At 40.1% G+C, this 21829-nt stretch overlaps 2 protein-coding genes across 2 annotated transcripts; both read left to right on the top strand.

Moving 5' to 3' along the window:
• LOC110432708 lies at window positions 18428–18553 on the top strand. The gene has a single exon (XM_021453494.1). It carries the CDS (start codon window positions 18428–18430, stop codon window positions 18551–18553), a length of 126 nt encoding a protein of 41 aa, XP_021309169.1.
• LOC110433157 lies at window positions 20388–21762 on the top strand. The gene is made up of 3 exons (XM_021454883.1): window positions 20388–20605; window positions 20690–20957; window positions 21069–21762. The coding sequence occupies exons 2-3, from the start codon at window positions 20707–20709 to the stop codon at window positions 21430–21432; spliced, it is 615 nt and encodes a 204-aa protein (XP_021310558.1). The 5' UTR covers window positions 20388–20605; window positions 20690–20706; the 3' UTR covers window positions 21433–21762.

The raw sequence follows: 21829 nt of genomic DNA, 5'->3' as shown, positions 1-21829 counted from the left end.
ACTTGTAATTGTTTTCTTTGCAGGGACTCCTCCAACCTAAGTCCAGTTCTCTCCCCAGCGTATCATAGTGCTACGGGCGGTGACAATGCTGGATCTCCTCCAACACCTGCGGTGGCCACACCGACCCCGCCACCGCCTCCACCACGGTCTCCACCTCCTCCACCGAGGTCTCCAACTCCTCCACCGAGGTCTCCAACTCCTCCACCGCGTTCTCCAACGCCAAAAAGATCGGCCCCACCACCTCCACCGCCTGCACCGCCCTCTCCAAAGAGTGCACGGTCGGTCCCCTCGCCTCCAAACCGAGGTAGTAAGAAGCGGTCCGCCCAAGAAGGACCGAAGTCATCGGTCCCACCTCCAAAGAAGGCTGCCTCCGCAAAGAGAGCTAAGACGCCAGAAAAATTACCTTACGAAAAGAGTGAAGAGGAGGTAATTGCTACATCCAAAGCTGAGGTCCAACAATTTTTTGATAAAATAAAGGAGGAAAGGAAAAAACGGCTTAACCCAGAAAAGCCGTACTTTTATGTGAAGCCATCGGAACTGAGGCAGAAGGTGGCGGACCATCAAAAGAAGCAACGCGAAGCTCAGAAAAAGCCAGTACTTTCGGACTATGAGCGGTCTCTGGTCAAGTCTTCACAGCCTACTAAGAAGAGAGTAGGAAAGGGGGTCCCACAGCTCGGACAAGTATCAAAACCGGTGCCCCCTTTGATTGTGCCAAATCAATACGGCTCAAATGAAGACTTGATGCCAAAGAAATCCTTAGCGTTGTCTGAGCTAGACTCGCTTGAGCGTTACTTTGGACAGAGCGGTTTAAATATGGAAGAAATTGCCGCTATTCTTGGATGCCAAACATTTAAAAAAGCCGAGTAGTTGATCAATGGAGGGCAAGATATGAACCGGACAGGAGTCTATTCGACCCTAAGCGTTTACACGAGCTCGGCACACAAATGTTTGCAATAAACAAATGGTGCATTGAGGCGTCTAAAAGGGGAGATAATTGGATTTCTGTTCGTATTAGACAACATCACTACTTCCGTGGAGATAACCTCATATACGTGCAGTTCGAAGAATTGCACCAATTATGCCACCTCGACGCTCTTGACAAATCTCTTGTCAGCTGCTTTTGTCTGTAAGTATTTTTTTCTTTTTATTATACTTCTAACTTCTTTAATTACATGTATATAATCCTTACACACTTAGAATTTGTATGTATATATGAAGGCACCAAATGAGAGAGCTCAGAATGAGAAATGACAATAGTATTGGGTTCGTTGACCCTTATATTGTTTTCAAGGCTCCGCATGCAGTGTGGACAGCAGATCATGAGACAGAAGTCTGCACCAATCTTATGAGGTTCTTTGTGAACCAAAAAGAAAAACAAAAAATACTCTTCCCCTTCAACTTCGAGTGAGTTATATAGTTATTAAGTGCATGTATATTTTATTTTACATTATAGGACTGACTATATATATGTGTGTAAACAACTTTCACTGGATACTCATGGTCATTGAAATTCCCAAAAACCGGTTGATAATCTTTGACTCAATGAGAAAACCACAAGAAAATTATCAACAAATGGTAAACATTATTCAAAGGTACGTAATGTCGATCTCAGCTACAAAAATATCATAATATGACTCTGTAATTATTAGTTCACGATCCACAATGGCTGTGTATAGTGTTTGGGAAAGATTCATTGACCGTGAACATCTCAGTGGATGTAAAGCGCCGCTTAACATAATACATCCACAAGTAAGTTCTACTAGCTAACAAACTTTCGCTAACTTTTAGCCTTCTTATTGTCGTGGTCGTGAATATTTTTATATATATATATATATATCGTACAGTGGTGTTTAAGACAAGAAGGGGGGAACAATCTATGTGCATATTACGTGTGCAAATTCATGATGGCACAAGTCAATCAAACACCCACAGAGACGCTCAGAGTACGTTACATGTCTCTTTTCATTATCTCCTGAATTATATTGAATAACTTAGATAACTAATACCTTTTTTATTTATTTCAAATTAAAGACGGAATGACTGAGGGAAAAGGTCCTACAACAAGACCGAATCAAAGTTATCCAAGAGACGATAGCAGGATTTCTCTGCGACCAAGTGATCAATCCCAACGGCGAGTTTCACTTCAACGGCAACGAAACTCTTATTTCAAACAACGATGATCATTTGTATCGTTTGTAGACATTGGGAGAAAAAACTCTATGTATATATGTGTTACGAATTTTGTACATATAAAACTATATATGTATAAAGCTTTTTACATATCTATTTAATTTTTGATGTGGTCTATTCATTTTATTATAGGCAAAGCTTAATTATTAAGCTAAGCCTATAATTTTCATTTATATATGCTTAATATGTGTGTAATATAAATATATTATTGTATCAGAAAAACATGTATTGAAAAACCTATTATTATATATTATATATAAACAATAAACAGAACCGAAGAAGTGAACCAAAAAAAAAGAAAAAGAAACCCTTTAACACCGGTTGGTAAAGGGTCCTGCAACGTGGCAGCCCTGTACCAACCGGTGTTAAAGGGGGGGCTTTAGCCCCGGTTGCCCGAACCGGGACTAAAGGGTGGGCCTTTAGTCCCGGAAGGGCAGCACCGGCTCGGGAACAGGGGCAACAGGCCCTTCCCAACCGGTGCTAATGCCCGAACGTGTGGCAGTGGTCGTTGAGTTTTTTTATACCAGTGACATTCGATTGTCTGCCAAACCGTCATTTTTTAGCTTCACTTGCTGGCTCTTGCCGTCCTTATTGCCTTTGGATGAGAAGATCATAGTGTTTTTTTAGAAGTAGAAGGATCAGCAAGAGCTTTGCAGCAAAATATACTAATCGAGGTAAAAAAAAAAAGAAAGGAAAACTAGGATAACCGCATGAACAACATAGCGGTCGCATCTCAGCCAAAAGGCCAGGGGACAACAAATAGTCACTTTGTATTTTTACATTTTTTGAAAAAGGTAACTTGACAACTTCTCTTGCGATTTCATTGATATATACATATGCTACATTGTGTTAAGATTCACCAAATTTATGAGATTAGTGACAGCCAGCGTCCAACAAATCAATTAATTGACAGCAGTCAGCCGGTTCATTGTACTGAGATTCAACAGTTGGACAGACTTGGAAACTTTGTTGTCTGCGGAGCCCAAGCCTACCATTTGGGAGAAGGGTTTTGGTTCATTGACGTGAACTGGAAACTGCTAATTAAATATTTGTGCTTACTTTGCATTAGTAATGTAGTATGTAGTGGCGGACCCAAGATTCGCTCAAGACTAGGGCCAAATTCTCCTAGCGAAAGGTTGAAAACTACACCGTAATTTATATATATGTGTGGTCCTGCAACCTGCGCATACATGAATCGCAGGTCTTGTTTAGTTCCTCTTAAAACGAAAAACTTTTCAAGATTCTTCGTCACATTGAATCTTGCGGCACATGCATACAACATTAAATATAGATAAAAAAATAACTAATTACACAGTTTGCCTGTAATTTGCGAGACGAATCTTTTGAGCCTAGTTAGTCCATAATTGGACAATAATTGCCACATATAAACGAAAGTGCTACAGTAACCTAAAAAGTTTTCACAAGGGAACTAAACACGGCGCCAATATTTCAGGCTCATCTCCTTGTGTGACGATGACCCGTACACCATTAGATGAGGCAGGTATTTAGTGCCCACGGCGCAGGGATGGGTTCATCAGCTGATAGGCGCTGGCGGACACCTGCTCGTAGGACTACGGCACAATGAGGCACTAGCAGGGGACGGACACCCACTACGAGCGGTGACGTGAGTGCGCGAGCATCAGAGCGAGAGGGTTGAGACGCAAGACTAGGACGAGACAATGAGAGAGGCGTCGGTGTTTCTTATCTACTTGGTCTGGTTGCTGGCTTGAAAGTTATTGGGATGAATTCTGATAACATGGTAACTATTATTAAGGTGTACAGTGGCGAAGCTAGAGCAAATTCTAAGGGGGTGCACTTGCCTAGTGGGTGCATAAACATATGTTCTTCGGGGTGCATATATGGTGAAATCTTAATCAAATCAACTAATTTTCTATTTTTTGGGGGTGCATTTGCACCCATTGCACCCAATGTAGCTTCGCCCCTGAAGGTGTATGTAGATTATATGCATCATGACTAGGGCCTTGACCCTAGTGGCCTTAGGCCCACTAGTACAGGGAAGGGCTTTAGCCCCGGGCCGTAAGCGCCTTTAGTCCCGGCTACGTGACTAGGGCCTTGACCCTAGTGGCCTTAGGCCCACTAGTACAGGGAAGGGCTTTAGCCCCGGGCCGTAAGCGCCTTTAGTCCCGGCTACGGAACCGGGGCTAAGGTTTCGGGACCAAATGTCCCACCTTTAGTCCCGGTTGGTAACAGCAACCGGGACTAAAAGGTGCGCCAGGGTGTCCCACCTGGCCTCCACTTTTAGTCCCGGTTGTTGCTACCAACCGGGACTACAGACTTTTTTCTTTTTTCTTTTTTCTTTTTCTTTTCATTTGGTTTTCCATTTAGGGTTTACAATTATGTTATTGTTATTTTCGAATGCGTATTGTTTGCTGGTAGTTTATGGAACGCGCACCTATAATTTATATAATTTAAAGGATTACATATAAATATACTATAAAACACTATATATATATAAATAATATGTATCTATAGGTCTATAATAAAATATTTACACATATGCTTCACGGACAAAGTATTTACAACACAATTTATCTCCACCACTCAAGCATCGTACAAATGATCATCGTTATTTGGTTTCATCTGCTCCTGAGGGTTGAAGTAGCACTCGCCGCCGGAATTCAGGACTTGGTCGTTAAGAAATCCTGCGATTGTCTCCTGAATTCCTTTTAGGCGCACCGCTTCCAACACCTGCTCCTTCAGCCACATCTCCTTTAATAGACATTAAAGAAAAAAGTTAGAGGTATGAATAGGATTTATTAAATAGCAACAAATAAATGAAATATACTTATTATATATACATGTTACATACTTTTAGGTGCTCAAGATTAGTTCTTTTGGCATACACCGTCATAAACTGGCACACATAGTAGCCACACAAATTGTTGCCCGGTGTCTGCCGTAGAACCCGCTGAAGTAAGATGGGCTTTGAAAGTGATGCATTCAACTCTGGACGGTGTTTCTGCACGAACCCAGCCCAAACCCTAGCAATAAAACGATCATTATTAATTATCCATTACCAAGTTAAAAGAGCAGAATTTAATATATAGAGATCGGAGTTACCCTTGGATAATATCTATCATTTTTTGGTAATCATCCTGTGGTTTTCTCAATGAGTCATAGATTACCAATTGACATTGCCAGAGATCAATGACAATTAGTATCCAATGAAAGCTGCATTTGTGTGCATATGTAGGCAAAATTAGTATATATCTTCATATTGATCTGATTAATTAGTTAAATAGAATGTACACACGATAACGACACTTACTTAAAGTTGTAGAGAAAGAGTATATATCTTTTATCTTTTTGGTTGAACAAGAACCTCCGTAGATTTCTCTCCGTTTGAGTTCTCCATAAAACATACGGGGTCTTGTGGTCTTTGAATACAACATTTGGATCCACAAATCCAATCTCCTTGTCATTTCTAACTCTGAGGTCCCTCATCATGTTTCTGCATATGTATAGCGGGTTTCTGTAATTAGTTATATATATACATGATAAGTTACAGAGACATTATTGAAAGGAAGAATCACTTACAGACAGAAGCAACTCATTAGAGAAGCGTCCATGTGGCATAGTTGGTGTAGCTCATTAAATTGAACATAAATAATATCATCACCACGGAAGTAATGATAGTTTCTAATTCGGACACAAATATAGTCATCTGCTTTTCTGGCACACGCTTCCATGTACCATTTGTTTAGCATGTACATTTGCGTTCCAAGCTTGCTGAGGGCCGCAGGGTTGTATAAACTCTTGCCATATGTATATTCCTTCTGCCAATGATCAATTTGTGGAGCACTTTCAATTGGTGCCCCCGCTATCATTTGGGCTAAGCTAAGACCAGTTTCCGCAAAAAAATTTCAAGCTCTTCAATTTTTAAATCTGCCGGTATCTGCTGGTCTAGCACGTCAATGTTTGAACCATATTCATTTCCAATGACTAGCGGGGGCACTGATTGCTTTGATTGTTCCCCGAGCTGTGCTACACCCTTGCGTGCTCTTTTCTCTTTCTTCTTCTCTTCTTCTATGGATTTTCTTAAAGTGCGATCATAGTCTGATAAAGATGATGATTCTTTCTGAGCTTCATGCCTCTTTTTTTGTTCAGCCTCAACCCTTTGTCGTAGATCTTCTGGCCGTAGTAAGAGGTACGGCTTCTTAGGGTTTCGCTTGGCTTCTCTTTCAGTCTTAAGTTTCTTGAAGAAACTATCCACATCTGATTTAACTAAAGCATTTATTTCTGCATCAGTCATCTGATCATAGGACAGCTTCTTAGGAATGATAGCTTGTTTCTTTTCGGAGGCTTTCTTTTTTGGCGGCGGGGCGGCCGACACATTTGATTTTGTGGTCGGCCTCTTCTTTCGTGCTGGAGCCACGTGTGGAGGCGATGGGGCGGCCGGTGGCGGTGTTGGAGCCCGAGGAGGCGGCGTTGGAGCCCTAGGTGGCGTTGGAGCTCTAGGTGGCGGTGTTGGAGCCTGAGGTGGCGGTGTTGGAGCCCGAGGTGGCGGTGTTGGAGCCCTAGGTGGTGGCGTTGGAGACCGAGGCGATGCAGCTGTGTCTTGCACTCGCTCATCATCACCCGCAGCACTATGACATGTTGGTGACCACCTGTGAAAATAAAAGGTATATGAGTAAACCGCTAACTAAGAGAATGCAAAATAAATTTAGTGAACAAATGTATAGTCAATTTTCATCCGCACCTAGGATTAGATTCATGACGAGGAGGTGGTGGTAGACTACTAGGTGATGCCTCAGGAATAATGATGTAGCGCTTGCGCCAACAAATAAAAGTCTTCTCTGCTTCTCCTAGAGTCTTCTCTCCATCACCTCCTTCTATCTCAAGCTGCACATTACTGAAGCCTTTGACAACTCTATCCACCGAGACACTAGCATATCCAGGTGGAATTATCGCCCTATGGATTCTTGGTGTCCTTGTAGGGTCGACAGGAGTTACAACAGCGACAGCAACCATCACTGTGGCAGTCCCCTGTGGAATGTGCAGCTCACATGTTGTCAGAGGCTCAGTGATGTCATCCACCGAAAAGTGCAGCCCCACGTCGTCTTGAATAGTTGGCATCTCTGTGGAAGCGCAACTACTTTTCAACTGACCGGGGGGGGCTAATGTTGACTCTAGGCTCTGATGCAGTTTGTCCTTGTATAGAACTTACTGCAATCTACACTTGTCTTTTGATCTCCTCGTTCATTCTCTCTTCAAGCGCTTTCTCTCGCGCTATCGCTTCACGAGCTGCTTCGCGTGACTCAATCACCATTGCCTCCAACCTATGCAACCGCTCGGCTTCCTCTTCCTTCTTTCGTTGGCGGCTTCTATAAGTCGGTCTATCTTTAGGGAAGCCATGCTCCCATGATATCTCCCCATAGCCTCTGGTTCGCCCACGATGTTCAGCAGTCTCCAGGGCGTATGTCAGCTCATCCTTTTCTCTATTTGGCTGCCAGGTGCCGCTTTCAACTAATCCTCTAGCATAGGCCATTCTCTGTCCTACTCTCTCGAGCTTTTCGCCGTACACTATCTTTCCGGTCTCTAGGTCTATGGTTCCCCCATGACCAAAGAACCAATACTTGGTGCACTCGGGCCAGTGCATTGATTCTGGTTCGATCCCTCTAACAAGAATCTCCTGTTCCAGCTTTTGCCACTTAGGAATAGCAGTCCTGTAGCCACCTGAACCCAAGTGATGGTGGTATTGCTTTTGTTTAGCATTTTCTTGATTCTTGATCATCCGTGCCTGACCCTCTTCTGAGTTCTTAAACTCTACGAACTCATCCCAAAAAGGCCTCAACTTGACGTAGGCCTTGTTGGTGAAATCTGGTGTCCGGCCTTGTGCAACAAAAGTCTTGTATAATGTCTTCTTCCAAGCCTGAAATTGTTTGGCCATCTTCTGCATAGGCCAGATTTTAACCTTCTCCTTCAAAGCTTCATCCTGTGTGTCGAGCGTGAAATGTTGAAGGATATCTTGCCAAATCAATTCCTTGTCACGATCTGAGACAAAACTAATATTAGGATTATCTTTCCGTTGCCTCCATTCACGAGCACTGACCGGGAGCCTGTCCCTTACAAGGTAGCCACAGTGCGCAACAAATTTTTTAGAATTAGCTCCAAGTACTTGTCCTGTACCCTCATCGAATTCCGACAGAATGTACCGACCCTCCAACGGCTTCTTCGGGCCGCGCACTTTTCTACTCTTCTCAGAAGTTGTCGCCGATTTAGAGGGCTACACAAACAAGTATAAATATATTAGTATAAATGTCATTTATTTTAATTTCATATATATACATATATACTAGATTGTAGATAGACCTGATCAGGATTGTCTCCCACAAGTTCTTCATAATCAACAAAGTATTGACTCCCATCATCTTCGCCTTGGGGATCTGGATTGGCACCGCTGTTGATTAGGTCCATCATTGCATCATCCATGTTGTCATTCGGATTGGTCATTTCTACAAATTTAATCAAGTGTTAAAACTTAGACAATATTCGATACAACAACTAAGATAAATTATATCATATAAATTATATAATACAAAAGATAAATTATAAAATACAAATTATACATCTCATCTCAATATCTATCCCTACTAACTAATTACAACATAGGATAAATTATATCATATAAATTATATAATACAAAAGATAAATTATAAAATACAAATTATACATCTCATCTCAATATCTATCCCTACTAACTAATTACAACACATGATAAATTATATCATATAAATTATATAATACAAAAGATAAACTATAAAATAGAAATTATACATCTCATCTCAATATCTATCCCCACAAACTAATTACAACACATGATAAATTATATCATATAAATTATATAATACAAAAGATAAACTATAAAATAGAAATTATACATCTCATCTCAATATCTATCCCCACAAACTAATTACAACACATGATAAATTATATCATATAAATTATATAATACAAAAGATAAATTATAAAATAGAAATTATACATCTCATCTCAATATCTATCCCTACAAACTAATTACAACACATGATAAATTATATCATATAAATTATATAATACAAAAGATAAATTATAAAATAGAAATTATACATCTCATCTGAATATCTATCCCTACTAACTAATTACAACACTGGATACAAAACAAGGTTTTTAATTGTCTCAATAAATTTATAGTATAAAAATATATAAATAATTAATCTAATAATATTTATATCTTTTATAGAAATGTCATAAAAATTTTGAATTGTTTGATTTTTAAAAAGTGTACGTTTCGTGAGCGCATGTGTTTCGTCGATCGGCTTACAACAAGTGTAGATGTAGGAGTACGTTTTGGCGAGAGGTACGTATTTCTCGTGGGCCTGCGTTTGGGAACCGTTTCATAGTTTTGCACAGTTTAGTCGGAATTGACGAGACGAATCTTTTGAGCCTAGTTAGTCCATGATTGAACAATATTTGTCAAATACAAACGAAATTGCTACAGTGCTCATTTTGCCAAAAATTTTGGAACTAAACAAGGCCTAAAATCATCTCATTCATACAACATATCACATCTCATTCATACAACAAATCAACAATTCATACAACACATCATCAATAATCATTTTTTTCTCTGTGTACGTGCTCACCCTCGACGACGGCGGCGCGAGTTCTCTGGCTGGGGGCGAGGAGGCGGCCGTGGGGGCGCTCTGACGAGGGCGAGGAGGTGGCCGCGGGGGCGATGAGGGCGAGGAGGAAGAAGCGTCGGCGCCGGTACAGTCGCCGGAGAAAGAAGCGTCGGCGCCGGAGAAGAAGTGGTGGTGGGGACGCTCCTCGGCTCGGTGGCGGTGGCGGTGGGGGCGCTCCTCGGCTGCAGTGGCGGCGGCGACGCTCCTGGGCTCCAGACGACGGCGCTCGGCCGGGGACGAGGGCGAGGCGACGGCGGGGAGGAGCGGCGCGCGGCGGATGAAGAATTAGGGCAACGAGATCCAGGAGGAAGACGACTGCTCGGTTAAATACCCAGGAGGACCTTTAGTCCCGGTGCGTAGCACCAACCGGGACTAAAGGGTCTTTAGTCCCGGTTGGTGCTACGCACCAGGACTAAAGGTTCACCCTTTAGTCCCGGTTCCTGGCTAGAACCGGGACTAAAGGATACCTTTAGTCCCGGTTCTAGCCACGAACCGGGACTAAATGTATTTTTCAGTTTCTTATTTATTTATGCATACAACAATTAGATTAATTGTGTTAACTGCATAGTAAATAGAATAATAGGTATTAATTTGTTAAAAAATAATAGTTTCATTTCATTTTGTCTAATTGGTTACATAATAAATTTGGAAACATAAAATCTTTTCATCACTTATATTAACAAACTTAAATATGAAAAATAATTAGTATTTTATTAATGCAAAAATGTATTATTTAATTTTAATATCTTAAAGCAGATGTTTTTGATACAAAAATTTGTTTGTGCAATATTTAAACGTAAATTTTGTTTATTTATCATCATTTATCTCCAAAATCATGATATACGTGATATTCACCATTACATCGAATTATTTTTTAAAATTTTTTCTCTATTTCTTATTTATTTATGCTTACAACAATATTGACCATTACATCAGATTATCTCTAACAACTTTGTATTCAATTTTTTTTCATTTCAAGTCATCAAATGGGTCATTTGACCAAGTTTGACCAAAGTCAAAGCATTGGTTTTTAGAAACACACACTTTGACCGAACCCTATATGGTCCCAAATGGAAAAGTAATGAATACAAAGTTTGTTGCACACATCAAGTTCTACATTTTGTCTAATGGTCAACTTTTCTTTTGAAAAAGTTTGAACCACTCAATTTTGAATTTTGATAGAATTCATAGCCACGCATGGGTTTTCGGAACCCTAGATGGTCTTGAACGGAAAAGTCATGAATACCAATATTGTTCCACTCATCAAAATCTACATTTAATATATAGACCATTTTTGCATTTGACAAAGTGTTGCGAAGGTGTAGTTCAAAATCCACAATTAACACATGTAGTTTCATATAGTTTGTGTGAGATTCAAGAATTGGTGGGTATTGTGAACTTAAACTTTCTCAAATAGAAAAGTTGTCTATATAAAAAGTTTAGATCTTGATGATATCTAACAAATTGGTATTCAAAATTTTTTCATTTTAAGTAATTTAGTTTGTCATTTGACCAAGTTTGACTATTTTTGCATTTGACAAATAATTGACACATCTATTATAATAGCAAACTTAAATGTCATTTCATTATTTGAAATGATATAAAATAAGAAAAACTAATATAAACAGCTTAAGTTACAATTGTCACATACACATACTATATTGCAATCTATTTATTAGGCGGGCACAATAGTGATCTTCTTTTTGACGTATGTTCCTTGGTCATGATCTTGACGTAACCATGGAGTGTCCTCAGCATTTATCAGTATGCTCGGATCTTTGGTCACATTGAAAGGCGTGATTCGGTCATCCCTTTCATAATCTTCTGAAATATCTGACTTGTCCTCAATTCCCACAATGTTTCTTTTCCCTGAGAGAACTATATGGCGTTTTGGCTCGTTTGTTGACAAAGACATGTCTTTCACATAGAACATCTGATTCACATCAGCAGCAAGGACGAATGGTTCATCTTTGTAACCAACATTGTTGAGGTCTATTGTTGTCATTCCATAGTCTTTGTCAACTGTCACCCCGCCTCCGGTAACCTTCACCCATTGGCACCGGAACAAAGGGATTTTAAAATTAGGTGCGAAGTCTAGTTCCCAAATCTCCTCTATACGACCATAATATGTTTGTCTGTTTCCATTCGGGTCTATGGCGTCTACGCGAACTCCACTATTTTGGTTCGTGCTTCTTTTATCTTGGCCTAGGGTGTAAAATGTATTTCCATTTATCTCGTACCCTTTGTACGTGAGGATGTGCCATGATAGTTGCCTAGCCAACAAATACAGTTGCTCATCAATCTGGTCATTACCCTGACATTCTTTTCGTAACCAATCACTGAAAGTGTCTATGTGCTGACGCATAAGCCAACCTTCATTCTTCTCTGGGAATTGCGATCGTAGGAAGTCCTTGTGTTTCGTGACATACGGCTCCACCACGGATGATTTTTGAAGAACTGTGTAGTGTGCTTTATTAAAAGAATCGTCCCCCGTACCGATGTATGTTTTCTTTCCTAGTGTTCCCTTTCCACTCAGTCTCCCCTCGTGGCGCGATTCAGGAACACCAATTGGGTCAAGTTCAGGAATAAATTCAACACAGAACTCAATGACCTCCTCTGTCCCATAGCCCTCGGCGATGCTTCCTTCTGGCCGAGCACGTTGGTGAACATATTTCTTCAGAACTCCCATAAACCTCTCAAAGGGAAACATATTATGTAGGAACACAGGACCCAGAATATTGATCTCCTTGACCAGATGAACTAGGAGGTGTGTCATGATATCAAAGAAGGATGGTGGGAACACTAACTCAAAGCTGACAAGACATTGAACCACATCATTCTGTAGAGCAGCTAGTTCTAGTGGATTGATTGCCTTCTAAGAAATTGCATTGAGGAATGCACATAGCTTTACGGTGGCCAGACGTACATGTGGAGGTAGAATTCCTCTTAATGCAACTGGAAGCAATTGCGTCATAAGCACATGGTAGTCATGCGACTTTAAGTTCAGAAATTTCTTCTCAGGCACATTAATTATACCTTTTATATTAGAGGAGAATCCAGATGGGACCTTGATGCTGCTTAAGCATTCAAACATGATTTCTTTCTCTTCATTGCTAAGAGTGTAGCTAGCAGGTCTTAAATATTGGCGTCCATCATCTGTCTTCTCTGGATGCAGGTTGTCTCGTTCTTCCATGCGTTGCAAGTCTTGTCGTGCTTCAAGTGAATCCTTAGGCTTACCATATACACCCATGAATCCTAGAAGGTTCACACAAAGATTCTTTGTTAGGTGCATGACGTCGATCGCATTCCGGACCTCAAGGACTTGCCAATAGGGTAGCTCCCAAAATATTGACTTCTTCTTCCACATGGGTGCATGACCCGCTGCATCTTTTGGAACTGGTTGGCTGCCTTGTCCCTTACCAAAAACTACTTTCACATCCTTAACCATCTCAAATACATCTTCTCCAGTTCTATTGCGAGGCTTGCATCGGTAGTCTGCCTTACCTTTAAAATGCTTTCCTTTCTTTCTAACTGGGTGATTCATAGAAAGAAATCGATGATACCCAAGGTACACGACCTTTCTGCATTTTTTCAAATATATACTATCAAGGTCATCAAAACAATGTATGCATGCATTATATCCCTTGTTTATCTGCCCTGAAAGATTACTTAGAGCAGGCCAATCATTGATTGTCACAAACAACAGTGCTCGTAGGTCGAAGTGTTCCTGTTTGTACTTATCCCACACACGAACACCTGTTTCACTCCATAAAAGAAGGAGTTCTTCAATTAATGGCCTTAGATAGACATCAATGTCATTGCCCGGTTGCTTCGGGCCTTGGATGAGCACCGGCATCATAATGAACTTTCGCTTCATGCATAACCATGGAGGAAGGTTGTAGATACATAGTGTAACAGGCCAAGTGCTATGACTACTGCTTTGCTCACCAAAAGGATTCATACCGTCCGTACTTAAAGCGAACCTTAAGTTTCTTGCGTCTTTTGCAAACTCTGGAAATTCCCTGTCTATTGCTCTCCACTGGGACCCATCAGCAGGGTGTCTCAACATGTTGTCTACTTTACGGTCTTCTTTGTGCCACCGCAATAATTTTGCATGGTCCTTATTTCTAAAAAGACGTTTCAGACGTGGTATTATAGGAGCATACCACATAACCTTTGTAGGGATTTTTTTCTGGGACGTTCTTCCCCCTCAACATCGCCAGGGTCATCTCGCCTGATCTTATACCGTGATGCTTTACATACGGGGCATTCATCTAAATTCTCGTAGTCCTTGCCACGGTATAGGATGCAGTCGTTAGGACATGCATGTATCTTCTTGATTTCTAATCCCAAAGGACAGACGATCTGTTTTGCTTCGTACGTAGTAGTGGGCAGTTCATTTGGCTTTGGCAGCATTTTTTTTGATCTTCAGTAATTGCCCAAATGCCTTATCGGATACACCATTATGTGCCTTCGATTTTAACAGTTCTAGTGTTGTACCCAGTTTTTTTTGCCCATCCTGGGCAGATGGGTATAATAATTTCTTGTGATCTTCTAACATGTGGTCAAACTTTGTCTTCTCTTTTTCACTTTCGCAATCTTTTTGTGCCTCACGAATGACATCACCAAGAGCATCATCTTCAACAGGTGCGCCTTCTGCATCTGCCTCATCTTCAGCTTCTCCCATTGCTGTATCACCGAAGTCACCGTATTGAGCAATAATGTCGTCAGGCTCCAACTGTTCTTCTTCACCTTCTTCCATCATTATCCCGTTTTCTCCATGCTTGGTCCAACAAATATAGTTTGGCATAAAACCCGACTTCAACAAATGTGAGTGAATATTTCTAGAGCTAGAATATTCCTTCAAATTCTGACACAAGGCACATGGGCAACATATGAATCCATCCCGCTTGTTTTCCTCGGCCACTCTTAAGAAATAATGCACACCATCAATGAATTCTTTGGAGCGGCGATCGGCATTGTACATCCAATGACGTGTCATTGTCTGCATTGCAATGTAAAGTATTATAAGTTTCTAATTTTTTATAAAGAAATTAAAGTAACAAATAACCTAAAATTCTCTATTTCTGGTTTTTCTAAACCAACAAAATTAAAAAGACATAAAAGTTTTCTATTTTCTAACTAATCATGAAATGTGGCATGCATACTAGTTATAATTAACTAATTAACCATGTCATAAAGTGCAAATTAAAGTATTATAAGTTTCTAATTTTTAATAGAGAAATTAAAGTAACAAAAAACCTAAAATTCTCTATTTCTAATTTTTCTAAACAAGCTAAATTAAAAAAGCACAAAAATTCTCTATTTTCCTAAATAATCATGAAATGTGGTATGTATACTAGTTATAATTAAATAACTAAATCGGTCAAAAATTGCAAATTAAAGTATTATATGTTTTTATTTTTAATAGAGAAATTAAAGTAACAAAAAACCTAAAATTCTATATTTCTATTTTTTCTAAACAAGCTAAATTAAAAAAGCACAAAAATTCTCTATTTTCTTAAATAATCATGAAATGTGGTATGTATACTAGTTATAATTAACTAACTAAATCGGTCAAAAAATGCAAATTAAAGTATTATATGTTTTTATTTTTTTCTAAACTAATTAAAATAAAAAACATATTACCACTATTTCTCTAAAAAAACGCGTCGCTTTTGAAATGGCGATGAAGCTAATAACCTCTTAAAAAAACCATAAAATAAAAAATAATATACATAACACTAGGAAATGACATACGCCGCTTCTAAATGTTGAGAAGATGAAGCTAGTGACCTCTTAACAAGTCGATGACGGTGTAGAAACGATGAAATGAATCAATAGCCGGAGATGAGAGCAAGCTAGAACAAGCAACTCCAAATGAAGAACACAGCAAAAGAGTGAAGATCGATGGGCTCGGCCACGGGAAGAAGAGTTCAAATATGGGGAGGGACATTTAATCCCGGTTTCTTTTAAAAACCAGGACTAAATTCCAACACTAGTCTCGGCCGGTGGGACGGACCGGGACAAAAGCTTTTAATCCCGGTTGGTGGTACCAACCGGGACTAAAGACTAGGCTTTTGTCCCGGACTCTGTTTTGGCCGAGATTATTGTTCATTTTGGGCAAGTGACCAAAGGCCTGTTCTGTAGTAGTGGCCTAGGTCCGCCAATGGTAGTATGAGATGTTTGTAGCTTCACTTCTTAGCTCTTATATGCTCTCCCTTACAATTTCTTTTTTCAAAAAACTTTTCCTGCAGAATACATATATGGTACTTTAGAGTAACTCATATTTCTCTTAATTTAAATGTATTTCCTTTCGTGAATTGTAATAATGTCCGACCTTATTGTGTTTTTTCACCGTGTACATCTTTTTTTTTTTTTGCGAATTACCATGTACATTATTTGTTTGTTGTAACTTCGGCCAGGACTGTCGTCCTGCAAAAACAAATTAATTATCAGGAGCGAGTATCGAATCATTTCATTAACCTGGAGACGTAAGCAATTAGTGGCAGGTGCATTGTACCTATGTACTACTAGCATAATAAGGGATGTAATTTAATTTGGTCAAACGCGTGTTGTTTGGAGTTTTACCTATCTGAACTGATGAATATGTGCTGTGACGATCATGGGCTCAGTTGACTTGTAACTGCCAACAACCCAGGATTCGTCGATTACCAGTTGTGCTGACTGTGCAGAAGTGGTTGACTATGGATACTTTACTTTCACTTCTTACCAGGTACCACCCTACCTGTTGACCTTTACGTTATCAGATGATTCGACCAGTTATTTACACCCATTTTTCTCTAAACTTCTTCTTAATGAAATACGAGCTTTAAGCGCGTTCTCGAAAAAGTACATATGTACAAACGGCTTGTCGTCAGAATTGTAGTAGATGAAAAGTGAGTGTAAATAATATTTTCTGAGCTGACATTGTGAGGAAACTAACAGGAATGCTCCATGCGTCCATTGTGAGTTTACACCAACGATGTGTGAGCTCATATGTACAAACATCGATTCGTTTGTCGTCATACGTTTTTGTTTGGTCAAAACCTTGCTCATATATTGAATAAGTTCGTTGACATTACTTTGCATGTATTATCAGTGTAAATTACAGGCTGACCTTTAATTTTTTATTTGTATCCCTATACAAAACTGTAGCCTTTGACTTTGCTTTAATTGGCATTGGCTTACTTGAGTTCCTTGCATGATTTGTTTACGTTATCAAACCGGAAGCCACATCACACACACACACAGAGAGAGAGAGAGAGAGCAGTCTGTTACCTGCTCTCCTGCTGATAATTGTCATTAGTCATGCAGTGCACACAGTTCTATTAGAGTACCATCAAGTCAAATAGGCATCAGCGAACTAGAGTAAATAACTCGAAGATCACAGAAGACTTTATTTTTTTACGGCAAGCATGAACCGAATGATAAGTTAATTAAGATAGATTTCCGGCTATCAGCTGACGCAGGGCCGTCCTAGGGAAACTGGAGGTCTTGTACGAAACTAAAAAAGAGGCCTATAATATCTTGGATCAAATATATTTTACTGAAAAAAATTACCAGCATCCGAAGAAGGATTTAAGTTCTCACTGTTATTGTCTATCTGAGTATTTGTGTTGTCGGGGAGAGCTTCCTCAACTTCAATATTATTTTCTGGAGGATCTATAGGATTATTATAAACATTATTGTCAATTGCTTGCCCCTGGTCAGGTGTCGGATTATCAGATGACACTTGTGACCGTTTTGTAACAAACCTATCTATAGCTCCTTCATGAGATTGGACTAATTCTTCTATTCTTTGTTTTTCTTACGCTTTTGCCAACTCGATTCAAAATTTTCTAGAACAATTTGCAAAATGCATGGTTTCAATCTTTAGACGCTATTCTATTAGGTGTCTAGATCAAAAGAACAAAATTTAGAGATCGACCCACTACTTATTATTGTTCACGGCTTGGTGCTGTGATTGTGAATGAATTGAAAAAAAATATATGAATCATTAATATTACCTTCAGGGCCTTAGTGCCTCGCTATTGCCGTCAATTTGTCACGCCTGGTCACTCGCGATCAGGTCGCGATACGGTGCTCGTGCCGGCGGCCGATAGGGTATCAGGTGATGGCGGTGATGGTAGAAGAGGAGACGTATACTGTTTTACGATATGATTCAGTTTGGGGTCCGCAATTGCTAACTAAAAACGAATGACGTCTAGTCCAGCGGCCAGCCAACAAAATATTTGTTACTGGGCTATTGTTGTGCGCACCGCTTTGTTAAAGGCCAAAGGCCGAAGCAGTACGTGCTTATCTAGAATACGTATATAGTATATATACTCTATATTTGGAGGCCCGTGAGAATTAGAGGCCCTGTACGGTCGCTCATCCCGCACATGCCCAGGGACGGCCCTGGCTGACGTATCCCACATGACAACTGCCTATATAAACTCCAAGCCTCGACCAAGCTAACACCACAGTTCCATTCAGAAATCCAAACCCAACTGGAAATCCTTCTCAGCATCATCTTTGGAGTCGACAGCCTTAGCTTTTCACATCTGAAGATGAAGATGAGGATGGGTGCTCATGATCTCAAATTCAAGCAGCTCAGGAAGGTGCTGAAGGAGCAGAAGGCCAGGCTCTACATCATCCGCCGATGTGTAGCCATGCTCATAACCTGGCATGATTGATCAAGCCATTAGGAGCCAGTAAATGTTTCCACATGCTTTTTTTTTTGAAATGTTGATAGACTTCTGTTAGCAGCAGTGATAGGCTTCTGTTAGAAGCAGTTTTGGCCTGAGTTCTGTGAGACATATGTAGTACATGTACATAGTTTGGATGAGTATCCAGAATCAGAAATGAATGGCAGCTTCTGTACAAAACTTGAGCATGCATGATATGCCAAATTAATGGCTACCAAGTTGTGGACAGTGCGCAGGTAGCCACAGAGAGATCAAAGCTTCATACTTGACGCCACTCCGTGATATGAACAATCGATTTGGTCAAGTAACCAGTCCTTACCATTTTAAGAGATTATTTAGCTTATTTTGGTTGAGAACTTTGTCCCAAGCTTACTGGCCAATATATTCCCTTTTTTTTAAAAAAAAAAAAGCTTACGGGCCTCAATGGAACAGGGGTTTCAATTGAGGGGGCCGTTCGGTTAGCCTGTTCCGGGCCATTCCACGTCCAAAATCATTCTGCTGCTAAACTAGGAGAATTTCCACGCGTTGTCACAGGTATAAAGAAGGAATATAAATAAGTTAGAATGTGTATTGTTTAATTGGACAGCTGTAATGTATGTTCAGAGAAATAGGTGACTTACTAACATGAATATTAGAGTTGAATAAGCTAGTACATTTTAACTGTATGTAATAGTAGATTGCCTAGTTGAATAGTTTGCATGTTGAGAGAAATAGATAGCGAGGTTTGATAGTGGATTGTTTAGTTGGATAGTTTGTATGTTGAGAGAAATAGGTAGTGAAATTTTGCTTTTATAAAAGTAGCGAAGGAATAGTGCGGGCTGGGAACTATTCACGCATCACCGAACCGGTGAATTATTTTGCTACCAAGGAATGGCAAGTTGGTAACCAATAACCATTCTTTCTATTAAGGCCAAGCACATAAAACTCAAGAAAGATTGTTCCATTTCTCCATTTATCTCTTTTATTCACTATAACAGAACACACCATTTGCACTGGCCTAATAGAAATGTGACGAGCTTTGCTGCGTTATTCCAAAATAATTATAAATCGTTCATGTAATTACACTGAATGGTTATAATTATTTATACATGAAATATATTATATATTTTTATTTTGTAGAATAGGATAAATAAGAAAAGAATTTTTTTAATCAAATTATGTATGTGTAACACCTGAAATTTGATTTTCAATTGATAGGATTAAATTTGATTTATTTAAGTATTTTGTGAGCATATAATTTAGTATATAAATAATTTTGTTGAGTTTAAAATCTATCATAAGGTTATAAATATGTTTATGTATTCATGCTGGAACATATTTATTTTTTGCTGTGTGGTTTTGCTTAAATTCAGATTTGAATTCAGTTTCTATTTGAAAAGAAGCTTTGGAAAACGAAATAGAAAAAAAAAAAAAGGAAGTCTCCCCTCCCTGTTCGGCCTGGTGACCCAGCTCCAGGTGAGGCCCAGCGGCCGAGTCAGCAGCCGGCCCGCGCACACCTTTTCTCTCACTAACGCGCCTGGCCTGCATGGCAGCGCCTCCCTTCTTATGGTCACTAACCAAATGGGCCCACGTGTCGGCGTCCCCTCCGTCTCCCTCGCGCCGTAGCCTTCGGAGATGCATGAATTGCCTCTCTTAGAGCATCTCCAAGAGATTATCTAAACTAATTATCTAAATTTAGCCATTTAGCTATTTTGTATAATGAGTTTTACTTGAAAAAACTAGAGTACTCCAGCAGATTGTCTAAATTAAGACTCTCTATATTCAAAGTCATGCCACGTCATCTGATCTCCCGTCTTTTTTGGATTGCATCGACCGCATCCGGTCTGGCTCGTACACCGCAAGCGAACTCTGCAACCCTTCATCTATTTGAAGCCGGATCTGCTAGCTAGGCAAAGCACTCGACGGCCGCACGGCACGGCGGCAAGAGGCAACACGCGCAGCAGCCTGATCGTGGTGGCGGACCGCCGCCATAGCAACGTCGCTGTTGGCCAGGCATCACGCGGCAGCCTGCACGGGGCCTTGATTGCAGCCATCTACAAGGTATGTTTCCCTATCTGTACAGATAATTTGGCTGACATTGAATTAGTCTGGTTGACCATAGGAATTTGTTCTTGTTCCGTATAGCTCAAGTTGTGTCAACGATGGATTCTGAAGATGAGTTCGATACATTTGTACAGAATGAAATACTTGAGTCCTCATCTTCAGACAATGGGGATGATTTATATACTGCTACGCACATAGTTGGAGAGGTCAATGACAATGAACCAAATCGTCGAGGATCTATCGAGGGACATCGTGTATTGGATCGAGATAGGCAATCTGGGCACTCCAGACTTTTTCAAGACTATTTCTCAGATGATCCTACATATGGGCCGGACCACTTCAGGCGCAGGTTTTAAATTTTTCCTCGTACTATGGATTTTGTTTTGTACATATACTATATGTATGGCTAATTAGTTTGTATTGTCTTTAACTAAAAAAATTAATTTGTATTGTGCCATAGATTTCGAATGAGGCGCCATGTGTTTGTTCGTATAATGAATGCGGTTGAGGAGCATGATGACTACTTTGTGCAAAAGAGAAATGCAGCCGGTACCTTAGGACTATCTTGTTTGCAGAAGGTGGTGGCCGCATTTCGGATGATAGCTTATGGTGTAGCAGCTGATGCTACAGATGACTATGTACGAATTGGGGAGAGTACTACTCTAGAAAGTTTGAGAAGGTTTGCCACAGCTGTTGTTGAGGTATTTGGACCTGAGTACATGAGATTGCCTAATGAGCAAGATACTGCTAGACTACTTGCAATTGGTGAGAGTAGAGGTTTTCCGGGAATGCTAGGCTCTATAGATTGCATGCATTGGACCTAGAAAAATTGTCCTGTTGCATGGAAAGGTGTATTTCGCGGACACAAAAAGGAGTCTACTGTAATTCTAGAAGCAGTTGCATCTAAAGATCTTTGGATTTGGCATGCATTCTTCGGGATGCCAGGCTCACATAATGATATCAATGTTCTTCAAAGGTCTCCTATATTTGCAAGACTTGCTGAAGGTGAAGGTCCACAGGTCATCTATAACATCAATGGGAACGACTATACAATGGGCTATTATCTTGCAGATGGCATATATCCATCTTGGGCTACATTTGTGAATGTAAATTTGGCTAATATGAGGAAAAAACAGCTCCCAACAGATTGTCTAGATGAGTCTTCAAATTGGATAACACTCCTTCCCGGATTTTTCGGTATCCAAAGATGGATATCATGCG

This window comes from Sorghum bicolor, chromosome 2, assembly GCF_000003195.3.
Source record: "Sorghum bicolor cultivar BTx623 chromosome 2, Sorghum_bicolor_NCBIv3, whole genome shotgun sequence".
Classification (NCBI taxonomy): Eukaryota; Viridiplantae; Streptophyta; class Magnoliopsida; order Poales; family Poaceae; genus Sorghum; species Sorghum bicolor.
Note: the sequence above shows the minus strand (reverse complement) of the source record. Positions and strands in the feature narration are given on the sequence as shown.

What these genes read in the sequence shown, in the direction of transcription:
- LOC110432708 (XM_021453494.1), top strand. Translation starts at nt 18,428, where the DNA reads ATGAAGATGAGGATGGGTGCTCATGATCTCAAATTCAAGCAGCTCAGG.
- LOC110433157 (XM_021454883.1), top strand. Translation starts at nt 20,707, where the DNA reads ATGGATTCTGAAGATGAGTTCGATACATTTGTACAGAATGAAATACTT. An exon ending in CCGGACCACTTCAGGCGCAG is followed by an intron (nt 20,958 to 21,068) that starts GTTTTAAATTTT and finishes ATTGTGCCATAG; the next exon opens with ATTTCGAATGAGGCGCCATG.